The 14,771-nt window shown below is 46.1% G+C and overlaps 1 protein-coding gene across 2 annotated transcripts in view; it reads right to left on the bottom strand.

Moving 5' to 3' along the window:
• The window catches only part of CSMD1 (CUB and Sushi multiple domains 1), a 1,941,062-nt gene that overhangs the window by 37,770 nt on the left and 1,888,521 nt on the right, over positions 1–14,771 (bottom strand). For both annotated transcript variants that reach the window (XM_032328946.1, XM_032328947.1), the window contains 3 exons: positions 13,834–14,007; positions 12,285–12,458; positions 2,277–2,465 (listed from right to left, as the gene is read on the bottom strand). In XM_032328946.1, coding sequence (XP_032184837.1) covers positions 2,277–2,465; positions 12,285–12,458; positions 13,834–14,007 — 537 coding nt within the window. The remainder of the gene's footprint in view (positions 1–2,276; positions 2,466–12,284; positions 12,459–13,833; positions 14,008–14,771) is intronic.

Below are 14,771 nucleotides of genomic sequence, written 5' to 3'. Positions count from 1 at the left end.
AGTCAGGAAAACCATTTCCATTATCTCTTCAGCTAATATGACAATCACGCACTTGCTGGGCTCAAAACTCTTCTCATATCCACTTACTCTTCCATTCGTGGATCCGTGATGACCCTTCGAACAATTTTTCTTTGAGCATATGGCAGTTTAAAATGTTTAAGTAATAATAATAAATAATAAATCAGTGATCAAGTTTTTCCTCATGTTATCTCCATATTCCCATACGTTTCTTCAAAATGATGCCGAATCAGGCCTATGATCTAATCGTAAGTTATCTTTCAAAGAGGAAACTCTGGAATCAAGATAAATGTAGGACAGTGAAGATTTGTCTCTCTTTTTCTATGAAGTCCCAGATTAGGGTTAACCATGGACAAATGGACAAATGTTGTTCTATGTGCAAACAGCTGACTGCATTCAGGCTACCAACAGATTACTCAAAGGCCACTGGTTTAACGCCCAGAGCACTTGAATTGATCACTGTTAGCCCGAAAGTGATCTCACCGGAGAGGTTCGGTAGAAGGTGGAAAGGCACTGAGCATCCTGGTGAGTCACATTAGCCCTTAGGTTGATTCAGTCCTACACGGACATGCACTCATTGGTGAACAAGATTTTACCTCGACAGCATCCCAAAAGGAAGCTAACTAGAGCCAAGTCAATAAGCGATTGGTAAATGGCCAGTTCTAGCTCAAATTAACAGAGGGGAAAAAACCTGTGAAACCGTAACCCCAAAACCAGAGGCGAGGATTGGCTGCTCTAGAATGTGCACGAGCAAAGGGCTCCTCTGAGAACCAGTATTCCCAGACACATGGTGATTCCAAGTGTTAATGAGCCCGAGGGGCGGGAACCAGTCACCCAGGAGAAGGAGAGTCACTTACAACCTAGTTTCTGGAAACGTGGGGCACTCTGGGATCATTACAAAAACTAATGGGAGTCTCACATCAGCCTGGATCGATGCAAAAGACATGTTTGGGGAGACAAAGAAAGAAAAACTAATTTCTCTGAAAAATTCCCACGTGTGAAGGCCTAGAAAACCAGAAAGCAGATAAAATGTGAGGAACATTCTAATATTCACAGATGAGTTTCTTGTCATACGAGGCTGTGCGTTTGCTTTTGAAAGCAGTCGCTCTTCCTCCGTAGAAATTAATTATGTTGTTATAATTATAATTTGAGACAAGTGTCTATGTAGATTGGGAGGGGTTATGAGGGACACTGAATCACAGGGAAAAAAAGAGTCTCTGGGACTAATTTATTCTGAAAATGTACCAATAATGCTGAAATTCCAAGAGGTAAGATAACCACTTTTTTCCCCAGTAAATTCAACTTAATAGGCAGTGGTCATTCCCACATTCTTGATGCACACGAAATGTTTACAAAGAAGATAACATTTCGCTTTTAGTTTTGTTTTGTTTCTTTAGTTTTGTTTTTTTAGTTTTGTTTTGTTTCTGAATGATTTTTAAAAGGCCAGGGAGAGTCACCCCTTTCCCTAAGCTGTCAGATGCTGTAACAGGTGATGCCTTCAAGCTAAAGGACAGAGTGCTTTTTCAAGTTGAAAGAAGCTAAGACTAGAGCTAGCAGTTGGGGAAAAGTGTATTCTTGTTAGTCTGCGTGGTCTAAAAGACCGACGTGTTTAGAGTGGGGCCAGAGTGATGATGTAGAACTGGTAGCCCCGAATAGAACCTCCATGCTCAGGGTAATCTGCCTTCCTCTTATGTAATCATACGGATCAGGAGGAAGATACTGGCAAGGTACTACCTTTTCTATTGTATTAACCCCTTGGTACCAGAACCGCTCGTGAGACCTGTATTAGGTCCTTCAGGTTAACTTGACCCTTCTGGCCATAGACTCTAGGTCAACAGACAGACACTCCCTACCAGAGCCCTTTGCCAATATTTCTAAATCTGGGTCCAGACAGAGTGAAGCTGAGAGGGAAAAGATGTTGAGGTCACTGGGTGCTATGTTTGAGCTGTGTAGGGTAAACGTTTCTGCCAGGTTCGAGTAGAGGACCAGCTGTAGCAAGCAGAGACAAACTCAGGAGGGGTCCGAGCGCTGCCCCATACACCCGGGTCCGTTTCTCTCTGAAGCCAGGTCAGAGACATGCCAGTGTCCCTCTCCTTTGTGACTCTGAAGCTAGTCTGAGTTGTAATTTGTGATTTCTGGCTAGTCGATAAAGACACCATATAACTTATATAACTCGTAAAGACTTAAAATGTTGTTGTTGCTCTCTTGGTAGTCTTATGGGCTCAGAGGCACAGGAATCCGAAATTACCCGCACTTACCCAGACACTTGGGTAGAGAGCGATCCCATAGGCCGTTGGCCATGCAGGTTAAGGCAGAAGACCCCAGCAGGTAAAACCCCTTCTTGCAATGGTACATGACACTCATCCCGTATTCAAAGCTCTCGGGGAAATTCTGCTGCCCGAGACGAATGGCGTTTTCCACAAAGCCTGGATCCGAGCAGTTCACCACTAGAGGGAAGAGAAGGAGACGTCATTTAGCTGCGCCAGACACGAAACAGAACTGCGGAAAGGGCCGCTCCTCGCTCCCTGGGGAGACAGTTCGTAAGACGACAGCATCAGAGCGATGGCTGTCATCGGCCAGTGCTCCCTGCTTCCTGCTCTGGGCCACCATGCTTCAGAAGCTGCCCAGCGGTCTCTCTGCTACCCTGGCAATTTTAAGGACGCGAGGCTCATTTCCTCTACTTATTTCTTAAGCAGGACGTCAATGTAAAGTCTAAAATTCGTTTCCCTGGTTCAGGTTTTATGCTATAAAAATGTTGAACTAGAACCTGTTTAAGTTCATCTCCTTGGCATATTTTTCCTGGGGGTGGGGGGTATTTAAGGCGTTGGGTAGCAGGGTCTTAATCACCCCATGGATTAATTAATGCTTCAGTATGTGTGCCTAGAGTCATTTCTGCTGCTTGAGGCGTGCAAATAAAATGACATTTCTCCCACCCACCCTCAATAGAATGGAAATCAAGCCAGTCTCAGATGGAAGCCCCTTCCTCCTTGAGAGAGGGCCCGCAGAGGAAGGGTCCGCTGTGGCATTGGGCCAGGGACATGCTCTGGTGAATCTGAACAGCACTCTATAGCCTGAATGTGTCTTGGCTTCTGTGAGGGAATGAGCAATGAGCTTTTGCAGGTGCAGAGGAACAGAAAGAACCCCTGATTATCTCATGCTTCGACCCCCACCCCCGTGAATGACACAGCTGCTGGGAAAGCTGCACTCTCTCCAGATATTTCTGGCTCAGAAAGGGGCCGTTCAGCTAATTCTCAGGCAGTCACAGCAAGTCACAGGGTCCCAGCGGCTCCGGGGCAAATCCTTTACCCTATCTGTGCATTTGATTTCATCTTTGCAGTGAGGAGGAAGGTGTGGGGCAGATGGAGGATTACAAAGACCCCTTTTAGCACTGGGAAGTAGTATTCTGTGCTCTTCAGAACAACTCTGAGCTTGTAGAAGAAAGACTCAAGTTCTTTTGAGCCAAAACAAAAAAATGTTTATGGAGCACAGACAGATAATTGTAAGGCTCCCTTATGCATTACATCCACAATAAAATGATCACCAAACCCACTGAAATAGCAGGAATTCCCCACCTGAAGAACATCTAGTGCCCTTGAATGACTAATGATTTCTTATATTCTGAAAAACTGCCTGGGTGGGTTCTGGCACTTGGCCTTGTGCGTCTTGCCCAGGAGATGGGAACGGCTTCCTAGTGTTACACCTTCTGAGGCAGCAAAGTGTCTCCTGGGCCTGCGTGCTGAAGACGGTGTCTGTTGTGTCTGTGCTTATGCTCCCCTCGGGACACTGTCCAGAACCCAGTATCAGAGCCTTCGGCTGTGAGGGCAGAGGTGACCTGCCGGGATGGTACTGAGCTGGTTTTCAGCTGCCTCTGCCCGGACGCCCAGCAGAGTCCCAGCCCTGCTCAGGAATCTGCATGGCCCTGCTGAGCTCCTGCATTTCTTTCTTTGTACTGGAACGGTTTGCCCCAGGAATCCTGTGGTGGGCGAGAAGGAGGAGATGCACAAAGCAAGGGCCATAATGAAAGAAGGATCCAGCTGGAGATGCACGGAGCAGAGGGAGTCCGCACACAGAGGTCCAGCCGCACCCTTCTCTCTGCAGGCCGCAGGAGGCAAGGTGGTCTGAGCTCCTCTGTGGCCAGAGGAAGAGGGTTATGATAGCTGGTTTCCTGCCTGGCTGCTCGGAAACCCTGGACTGGGGTCTCCCTGGTGGCCCCTCTTGCCCCTGGCGGAGGAGAGGTGCATCCCGGACAGGAACACCCTCACTGCCGGCAGCCCCTCCGGGACCGTAGGTCACACAGAACCTCCTGGAAGGAGCGCTGGAGCGCTGAGTCCCAGGCGTCTCCCCGTCCTTCACCTAGTCCAGCCCCTTAAATGAGTGAGCAGTGACGGTGCTGGACAGGGATCAACAGCCCATGAGCACCAATGGGGGAAACTGAATCCTTCCTCCGGTCGAAAGACTGTGTCTACACAGTCCCTATATCTGCCTGCTTTGTTTGTTTGTTTGTTTGTTTTTGAACCCTGTCCTATCAGATCAGTCCTGTGCAGTGGTGGTCAGACACGTCCACCTGGATTCCTTCCCTTTCACTGTGGAGGCTCTGCTAGGAGATCGGCTGTAGCTCTCTGCTGGGGACTAGAGTAACCTGATTTATTTGTCCATAACCACAGGCCCTCTGAGCATCGGTATTGTGTGGTGCGTGGGTGTGTCGCGTCGTGCGTGGGTGTGTCGCGTCGTGCGTGGGTGTGTTGTGTCGTGCGTGGGTGTGCCCGCCACTTTTTTGTGGGGGGGAGCGTGCCTCCTGCTGGAAGTCTTAGCTTCCAATTTTAATTTATGGGCGATGTACGGAGCCTCGTCTCTACATACACTCCTTACTCTTGGAGAAGTTCTCTTTAAAAACACTCAAGCTAGGGGCGCCTGGGTGGCTCAGTGGGTTAAGCGTCTGCCTTTGGCTCAAGTCATGATCTCAGGGTCCTGGGACCCGCCCCGCATCAGGCTGCCTGCTTGTGGCAGCTGGTTTCTCCCTCTCCTCCCCTCTCCTGCTCTCTCTCTCTCTCTCTCTCTTTCAGATAAGCCAACAAAATCTTTAAAAAAAAATACTCATGCTGACAAATAGAGATAAAAACATACTTACACTTTTAAAAATATATTCTTTGTTAAACTTTCCTAAGTACTAATTGTCCGTTTTATCTCCTATTGGCCTAAATCTGCTCGTGTGTGTTTCGGCGCTGTCCTGTCGAATTATTCTTACACAGCTGTAGTCGGACACGGACACAGCTTATCCACAAATGCCCTAGTCTGATGATGGAGTGTGTGGATAATCTGACTCATGAAACAGGAGAACGCCAGTTTTTGAAATGCAATTTGCTAATTATTGGATCTGATTTACTCTGTGCTTAGTCTCTAGGAGGGATTCTCTTTCCCTTGGCATGGTGCACCCCGTGGGGCGCCGCCAAACACTCTGACTCCAGGCCCAGTTCTACCCCGTCCGGCTCGGTCACCTGCCGCGCAGCATCTCGTTAGACACCAGTGACGTTCACCAGCTCTAGCTTGCCCCGCTCTGCTCCCTCCTCAGGCCCTGGGATCAGCACCTGACCCAGGTCCTCGGTTCTGTGCGTGACTCAAAGCAACAACCGTGTTTTCATGGCAAAGCTCTCTGACGACGAGGGGAAATGACAGAGCTCAGTCCCAGAACTCTCTCCAGCGTTTGAAAAATAGAAATGAGGCCACTCATTTCTGATGGGTTGTGGAAATGTAAGGTAAAAAGCAGTAACCACGTATGCAGGCGAGCTGGTCTCAGCCACGAACAGCATGGACCCAGGGTCGTCTGGACAGTGAAACTCCTGCGGTACTTCCCTAGGGTTGTTGTGGATTTGGTCCCATCCTGTGGTTTGGCTGGGACAATCTGAAAATCTCAATTGCTTCTGAGCTGACTAAAGCCGTTCTGAACTCCATCTCCTGGTTCTCAGAAACAATTTTCATAATAAATTCTTACGTTGCACACAACACATTTCCTTGCATATGCTTTTTACATCATTTATCTACTCATTTAAATGTATTAATTCATCATTAGTAAAAATTTATAAAAGTTTATAAGGTGAGACTGGGCAAGGAGACAAGCCAGAAGAGACTCTTACTACCAGGAAACAAACTGAAGGTTGCTGGGGGGAGGGGGCAGGAGGGCTGGGCTGGCTGGGGCAGGGACACTGGGCAGGGACACTGGGCAGGGCACGTGCTATGGTGAGCGCTGTGAGCTGTGTAAGCCTGACGATTCACAGACCTGTCCCCCTGAAACAAATAATACATTCTATGTTAATAAAAAATAATAAGAATAAATTAAAATAGCACCAAAAAAAAAGTTTGTAAGGTTTTACTTGGCAGGTGTCTGAGATGATGATAACAGAGTCTGGTGATTTTACTTGTATAGCCAGAATCTGGTTGGAAATCGGAAAGCCAGAACAGAATCCAAAGTGCCTCTCAGTCTTCGGTGTCAACGCTCATTCCTACAGATCTAGTGCTCTTACTCTCGGCCAGCTCCCGGAAGGACGGCTGGCTTGGATGAGGCTGCACATATCTGACTTAAAGCCGTGTGATTTGGGGATAAGTGTACATCCAGGAAACCATCACCACCAAATGGGCCGTGAACATCCATCTCCTCCCAAAGTTTAGTTTTTGAAAAACTAGAAATGAGTAGCCCTGACTTCTTAGATGACAGGTTCCTTTTGTGGAAGATATATATATATATATATATATATTTTAACTTCAACATAATTCGTCTGAATATCTGTCTTTCTATTTCTAACTGGTTTTTACTCCTGCTTCTTCTGTTATCTTTTACAGCTCATAAAAACCTGTTTGTGAGCAGGAAAATAAGAAAATGATGCTTCTTAACCTAAGAATAGCTATTTAATTTCAGTGGTAGTGGGAAAAGGGAGTAAGAGTAAGTTTATTAATTTTTAAGGCACTCATAATTGATTAGAGTTCTGCATAGTATGTTTTTAAAATGTTTATAATAGGGACACCTGGGTGGCTCAGTCAACTGAGTGTCCTGCTCTCGGTTTCCGCTCAGGTCACAGTCTCACAATAGTGGGACGGAGCCCGGAGTCTGGCTCTGCCCTCAGCGGGGAATCGGCTTGAGGATGTCTCTCCCTCTGCCCCTCCTCCTTCTCTCTCTCTCTTTCTCTCTCTCAAATAAATAAGTCTTTAAAAAAAAATAAAATGTTTTCAATAGAAAGAATGGGACAAGGACAAAATGTGCAATATTCAGTGCACTGCACAGAATAAACATTTTTGGATTTGTTTACTAACTGGATGAATCAACATTTTAAAAATGGGATTACTGGTCAGAGAGAAAAAAAATGCTAAAAAGCAACAGCCTTTGAGGACTGTTGCCCAAATACATGAGAGTTACATGTTCATTTGAATCAGTACCTGATAAAGTAAGTTTTCGCTGCAGTTCAGGCACTCTGGGGTGGTAACAGAGAAGCACTAATTATCACGGCGTGTCACTGACCGGCTGACTTTCCCGAGCGAAGAGAGATTTCTGAGGGGCGTGGACATGGGGGAGGACTGAGGACCTACTGCGCGCCACGCACTGGGTGGAGAATTTCACAAATACCGGTTTCTCGAGAACTCAGGAACACGCGAGGACTGTGCTGAATAAAGCCACAAACATGGAACTGGTTCTTATGTTTCCCTTAATTCGAAAACCTCACCCTTTTGAATTTTGGAAAAGAGGAGATTATATGATACGACATGATAGTATAATACATACAGTTTTTCATAGACATATAAATGCAACCATATGCATCGTGGTTCACGAGTAAGTTTTTTTTTTTTTTTTACTGCTTCCTTTTTTTTATTCCTCTCTAACCATAACCAAAACTTCACTAACTCTATATTTCCTTAATTTTCTTTATCTTCATGTGTGTAATCTCACAGGGACATATATTTTATCATCTATATTTGAACTTAAATACCTGATCCTATAAAACCACAGGTAGAAAGGAAAAAAAATGTCTAAGGTTTATATGCAATATGAAGATTATTTCATTAAAAAAGGAAATATTAAGTGAACTACCTGACACTCTGTCAAACTTGGCGTTCTCACTGAATTGACAGAACCTTTGAGCTTACTGACACCTGTTTTGGAATTTAGGACTTGAAGGCACAAAGAAGCTTGCATACAGAAACAGGGGTCTCCAGGACAGTGTAAGGACATTCTTTTATTTATTTTTTTTAATGATCTGATTCTTAAAACGGATGTGAGACACCTGTTTTCACGCCTTCTCATGAAATCTGCAACCATATCCTGTGTTATGTATTTCTCCCAGAGAGCTAGAACTACTAACACAAAACATCCTTTCTTTTACTTCCTAGTCCTCTTGGCAAAGATAGCGTTAGTGGCTGAGTATTAAGCATCGTAGCTAGTTTCCTGGGTGTGAGGCTCCTGACTGACCCCAGATGCTGCAGGCTCAGGCCTGGCTTGTCCCTGTGAAGGGCTGAGTCTGAGAACAATGAGGGGCCCGAGAGTGTCCACAGACACTAGAAATGTCTCTGTAATGTGGCCTCACATCAGATTTACTCGTAGTTCCCCTCCAAAGTTCTGGGTGGGATTTCTCTTTCACATCAGGAACTAACTAAATGTTGTAGGATGACCTCAAATTCCACAATTCACTGACCACAATCAGACACTTGAGAACTAGATATGATCCGGAACTTGGGAGAAGAAATCATGCCCAAGAGCAGGCTTGCATGAGCTGAGACATCCTAAAACTTCCGTGGACTTACTCCAGAGGAACTGCGTAAGAGAAGAATCGGGTTGTATTGCAATATACAGTACAAATCCCTGGAAATTTTGTTTAAAAAGTAGCTATTTTTGTTACCTTCAATTTTTTGAGCTTTATGCTTTTTTTTTTTCTTTTATTCCTAAGGCTTCACCACCTTTATGAGCCTGTCCTCTTTGAAATTAGGCTTTTTCCTGGTTTTATACTAAACATGTAAATTCTGTACCTTAGATCCTATCTCTTAGCTTGTAAAGGAAGAAAACAAAACAATAGAGAACAAGAAGCAATATGCAAGGCATCTTGGAGGTGTTCTAGTGACTCCCAGCGCACTCACCACCCAGAGGACAGCATCTACCAGCCACCCCCCTGCCCCCGCCTGCATCAAAGGCCACAGATGTAGCAGCTTTCCAAATGGACCACACATTTAACAGTTCTATGCTGTAAAAGGCAGTGCCAAGAGAATGAGAAAACAAGCCACAGTGTAGGAGAAAATATTAGCAAAGGAGGTAATGAATGAAGATGATTAATTGGAAATATACAAAGAACAATTAAAACTCAGTGATAAGACATTAAGCAACCCACGCACAAACTGGACCACAGACCTTAACAGACACCTGCCTAAGGAAGGTACCCAGCAGGCAGGGAAGCACAGGGCAGAGGCCCTACAAGGTACATTGTCAGGGAAACGCAAATTAGAATTACAAGGAGAGCCACTACACACCTATGAGAAGGGCCAAAGTCCAGTAGACTGAGAACACCCAGAGCTGACAAGGACAGGAGCCACGGGGACCCTCCCCCATCGCTGGCAGGAAGGCAACACGGTGCGGCTACACTGGAAGACCCTTGGTGATTTCTCACAAAATTAAACATGCTCTTACCCCACAGTCTAGTAGTCATGCTTCTGGGTATTTACCCAAAGGAGTTAAAAACTCATGTCCACACAAAAACCACCCTGTTTCCTCTATTTACCGAAACTTGAAGCAATCAAGATGTCTTTCAGTAGGTGATGGGCAAACAAACCATTGTCCGTCCAGACAATGGAGGATCATTCAGCACGAGAAAGAAATGAGCTGCCCAGCACGGAGAGGTACCTCGGACCCGTCAGTGCATATCGCTAAGCGAAAGAAGCACGTCTAATCTGATCCATTCCAGCTTAATTTCAACCCTATGACCTTCTCCATTAGGCCAGACTATGGAGACGGTGGAAAGATCGGTCGTTGCCAACAGTTAATCGGGGAGAGAGTGATGAACAGGTGGGGCGGTGCGGGTTTTTAGGGTGGTCAGTCTACGGTGCATGATACTCTCAGAGGGGATACAGGTTATTATGTACTGGTCCAAATCTATACAGTGAATGACACCAACAGTGACCCTGCTGTAGACTGTGGGCTCTGGACGAAGACGACGTGTCCCTAGGGGTTCAAGAACTGTAGCACACTCCGTCTGGTGGGGACGCCGATAGTGTGCACCTGCGTGGGGAGGGGGCACATGGGAAATCCACTTCTTCTGCTTAACTTTTCTATTAGTTACCACATTTATTTTCTGCACTCTGAAAAATAAAGTCTGCTAAAAAATTAAGTGCCTCCCTATTTGTTAAAAAAAGGGAGAAAGGTAAGAAAAGGCAAAACGAAGACTGAAGAGGTAACTGTCCATTCCAGGGCAGCATCTAAAACCCTGAAAACAATTAACAAATGACAGCATTTAATTTCTAGTCCTCTTCATCAGTATAGGTTAGAGGTAAACAGAATATAGATCCCAAAAAAGGTCTGATCATGAAAAGCCCCCAACTGGAGTTCATTCTGTCTTTCGTCCAGCAAGAAAATGTCATGTGTCCAATGGACAATGTCTCAGCATCGGTGGATGGCATGCCCCCGCCCCCCGCCGCCAACTAGCTCACTGCCCTGGTCCTCTTCACTGTGTCTCGTTAAAGCTGTGAAATCCCGTCACCTGTCTCGGTACTGACAGTGTGCAGAACAGCATTTCGACTATAGCACAAGCTTCACAGACGTTATAGTCAGCTGCATAGGAGGGCTTTGGGGAGCAGACGGAGAGTCCGACGGACCTACACCCTCGGCACACACTCCGTCTGTACCCCCACATGAGGATAAGTCAGGCCCACACTTGTGGGCATTCATCTTTAATCCTTGTTTCCGTTGTGCTGTATTTTTCCTGCCCTAGATGTGGAGAAAACAGTCTGATTCAAACTGAATCAAACTGAACTAAATCCCTACAGCCATGCGGACACGCGGCCAGCGTCACAGCTCTGTCTTCCCGCTGCTGCTCGTGTCCTGGCCAGTTCTTGCCCCATAGGTGTGAGTCCGGCTTCCCTGGGAGAGGCAAGAGGTGAGGCGTTCTTGCCCTCAAGATGTTCAGAGCTGAGGGGTGAGATGCCACAGAGAAGCCAGCCTTAGGGGGCAAAGGTGCCCCCTAACCCCACTCAGCCTTCACCCTGGCCCCTGGCTCATGCGGTTGATGGTAAGAGTGATGAAGGTAAAACTTGCTAGTTTTCCAGCCGACCATACCAACCACACTGTCAGCAGAGCAGTGAGGGGCTCTCCTGTAAGAGCCTCAGGGAGAAAGTGCACCCCATGCCCGACCGTGTCACAGACCAAAGCCTGCTTTCTGGGGAAAGTGGGGACAGATCGAAGCCTGCTTTCTGGGGACAGTGGGGACCAGCGGACCAGGGGGTTCTCTCTTTCCTCTACACTGAAATAGGGTGAATCGAACGTTAGGGTTTGAGGGAGGTGAAATTAGGAGACTTCGCTTCGTTTAGACTGCAAGCCCGGCACGTCACCCAAAACTTGTACCAGGACCCCACAGCTTGTTACCAGGCTCACATAACAATTTTTATAAAAATGGCTTAGATCCTTTGTACTGCCGTCTTATCTGGATGTGGCCTCCTTGGGAGCCCGGCAGGCAGGAGGGTGCTGTCAGCGAGAGGAAAGCGCGCGTTAAGTGTCTGGCTTTCATAGCACAGCTGCCATAAACACCCCCTCACCCTTACATTTGAGTCCGACTGACTCCCCGTCAGCACATGAGACGTTTTAATGAAAAGCACCAAAGCAGAAACTGACATGTGATGAGCTCAAGCATCTAGAAATACAGAAGCTCCAAAATAGCATGTTCTTGAAAATTCAGGTTTTAGCCTACATCTGTATGGCAGTTAAAAAAAGAAAAGAATGAAAAAAAAAAAAAAAGATTTGAAAGCAATGAGAACTTCCTAGTGGATCTGTACGTCTAGAAGCTCCAAATGCAGAGGTGCCGTCTGGATGAGTGGACGGTCAAAGAGAAGCAGAGGGCGACAGGCCGTCCTGCTCGAGCCCCTGGCCAGAGCCGGCAAGACCATGGAGGGACTGTTGCTTTATTGTCACAAATGTCCCCAACCCCAGCAGTGAAAGTGTCTGTGGCATCTTGTGCCTTGACATGAAGCCTCATGCCCACGGGTACCTTCGTCGGCCGCGACCCTCAGCCTCCGGGAGCCTCTCCTACCTCGACAGGTGGGCAGAGCGCTGCTCCACTGGCCGTTGCTCCGACACTGGGCTCGGGCAGCGCCCTGCAGCAGGTAGCCGGCACTACAGGTGAAGTTCACCACGTCGTTCAGGTTGAACTCGCTGCCGTTGGTGAACCCGTGCGCGGGGTTCCCGGGGTGGCCACAGGTGATGGCTGCAGAGGAACACAGGTCCTTGTCAGGGTCAGAAAATACCCAGGCCATCGCCCTCCCCTGGATTTCCTCCTCCACAGACATACAAGTACGTTACAGATCCCACCGATGTCTGGAAGGGGAAACCACGAGGAAGCACTGTACGGGGACCCACCGGTTTTTAACGTAAATGTGGAAAACTACCAACACTGGCAAATGAGTGCACTTTCTTCAGAGTGATAATTATTCTCACATCAGGACAGAGTATTGCATGACTCAGTGAAAGCAGTGACAAACAAGAGGCGCTAAAATTCTTAAATTAATGACAAATTTTGAATACCTCTTTTTAGAACACACCAGCCAATTTTGTGGAGCCCTTGTTTGAAACATTATAGGGGCTTGGCTGATGATTTAAGTTGTATATGCATAAGTTATGCCAATGTCAACTGAAACACCATGAAATTAGCAAAATAAGAGTGTGTGTTCAAATAGCATTTCCTTTGACAATCCTAATCCTAGGATCTTTTGACATGTAGTGAACTGTCATTAATGTCACACCCTAAATAACAGCCATACAAATCCCAAACATATCCTTCTGTGGCCCTTTCAAAAGAAACACATCACATAAAACTGGTGATTTCCTCCTCACTTATCTTGTCAATGGCTCTTTCTCCTAAGCCAAGCTTTCACCCTTGAACTCTGCACAGTCCCCACTGCACCATCCCAGACAATTTCTGTCATTATACGAGAGCTATATCAACATTTCCTTTGTTTAATTCACAGGAAAATAAAGAATATACTAGAGGGAAAAAACCAATGGGCTTAAAATAAATTTTGCAATAGAGCGTACACTGTCTTCTAAAAATACAGGTCCATATTTACCTTGGATGGTATAAAATTTGAAGACAGTCATTAAATAGTTTCACCTCTTCCTGTTAAAAAAGGGACTGCTTACGAACTCTGTGTTCTTGATGAAACAATGACAAAAATAGAAAAGAACACAGAAGAGGAAGGGCGTGAGGCTATTCTGGGGACTCAGCAAAGCCAGCCTGCAGACAGACTCAGCGTCTCTGCCTCCCATAATTAGCTTCTGTTTCCACCTTGTTGATCCTGGGATAAAATCAGCAAAATGAGTGCATGACATCACTCGTCCTGGGACCTGTTTGTGCACATCCACTGTGCACAGCCGTCTGGAGCCACAAGAAGGAAACCGAACTGGGAAGTGGATGGGACAGAAGGGGGAAGTGGTGTCCACAGCAGGTCTCTCAGCACAGGTGAGAGGGACGCCTCTCCACTCTCCTTCCCTCCGAAGGCTGCACACGTGTGCGCTAAGACTTCACACCAAGAGAAAATGCCACTGAAGGAAGCACCTGCTGAACTGGTTCCCAGCGTACTTACGGACACAGACCGGGGTCTGTCCCGACCACTTGTGGTCCTGCAGGCAAATCCGAACCGACGTCCCCACCAGCCTGAAGCCAGGATTGCACTGGTAAACCACAGTGTCCCTGTAACTGAAGCCATCCCCGCTGATGTGACCGTTCACAATCGGATCCGGGGAGCCGCAGTGGCCGGCTACAAACACAAGTAAAACCAATAAACACATTTTGGAGATTTTGTCTCTTATAAAAGTACTGCAGTCACCGTTTGTTTACCTTTACTGATAAGTGAATAACATCACTGAGTGCCTAACTTAGTGGAATTTCTTCCATTTACATTTATTTTTGTTTGATATAATTTTTTTTCTTTGTAACTTGTATTCATTTTTTTCTGAACAATCATGTGTAGTGACTAATATTTCAAATAATGAAATTACTAAAAAATTTGAGTTGCTAATGAAATTATTTCCTCAATTATGGTTTTCCCATGCATTTATTTTACTTCTTTTTCTTATTGAGATTTTATATCATTTGTCCTGTTATGGTATTTCCAAATAAAAGCTATAAAAGGGGAAGAGACGTTTGGGGTGAACAGGGATCCATCTCATAGCCTATTAAACGTGGAAGGTCAGGAGAAGGATGCTAAGGACTTCAGTGTCTGACGGTGGATGGTTAAACTACTTGTGAAATTTCAAAGGCAAGACGAACACCAGAAACTATGCTTGGTTTCAAACAACATAGGCCAGTGGAACAGAGTAGAGAGCCCAGATATGGACCCTCAACTCTATGGTCAAATATCTTCTACAAAACAGGAAAAAATATACAGTGGAAAAAAGACAGTCTCTTCAATAAATGGTGCTGGGAAAACTGGACAGCTATATGTAGAAGAAGGAAACTAGACCATTCTCTTCCACTGTACACTAAACTCAAAATGGATAAAAGACCTCAACACGAGACAGG

This window comes from Mustela erminea, chromosome 21, assembly GCF_009829155.1.
Source record: "Mustela erminea isolate mMusErm1 chromosome 21, mMusErm1.Pri, whole genome shotgun sequence".
NCBI lineage: Eukaryota > Metazoa > Chordata > Mammalia > Carnivora > Mustelidae > Mustela > Mustela erminea.
This window is presented reverse-complemented; position numbering and strand designations above follow the sequence as displayed.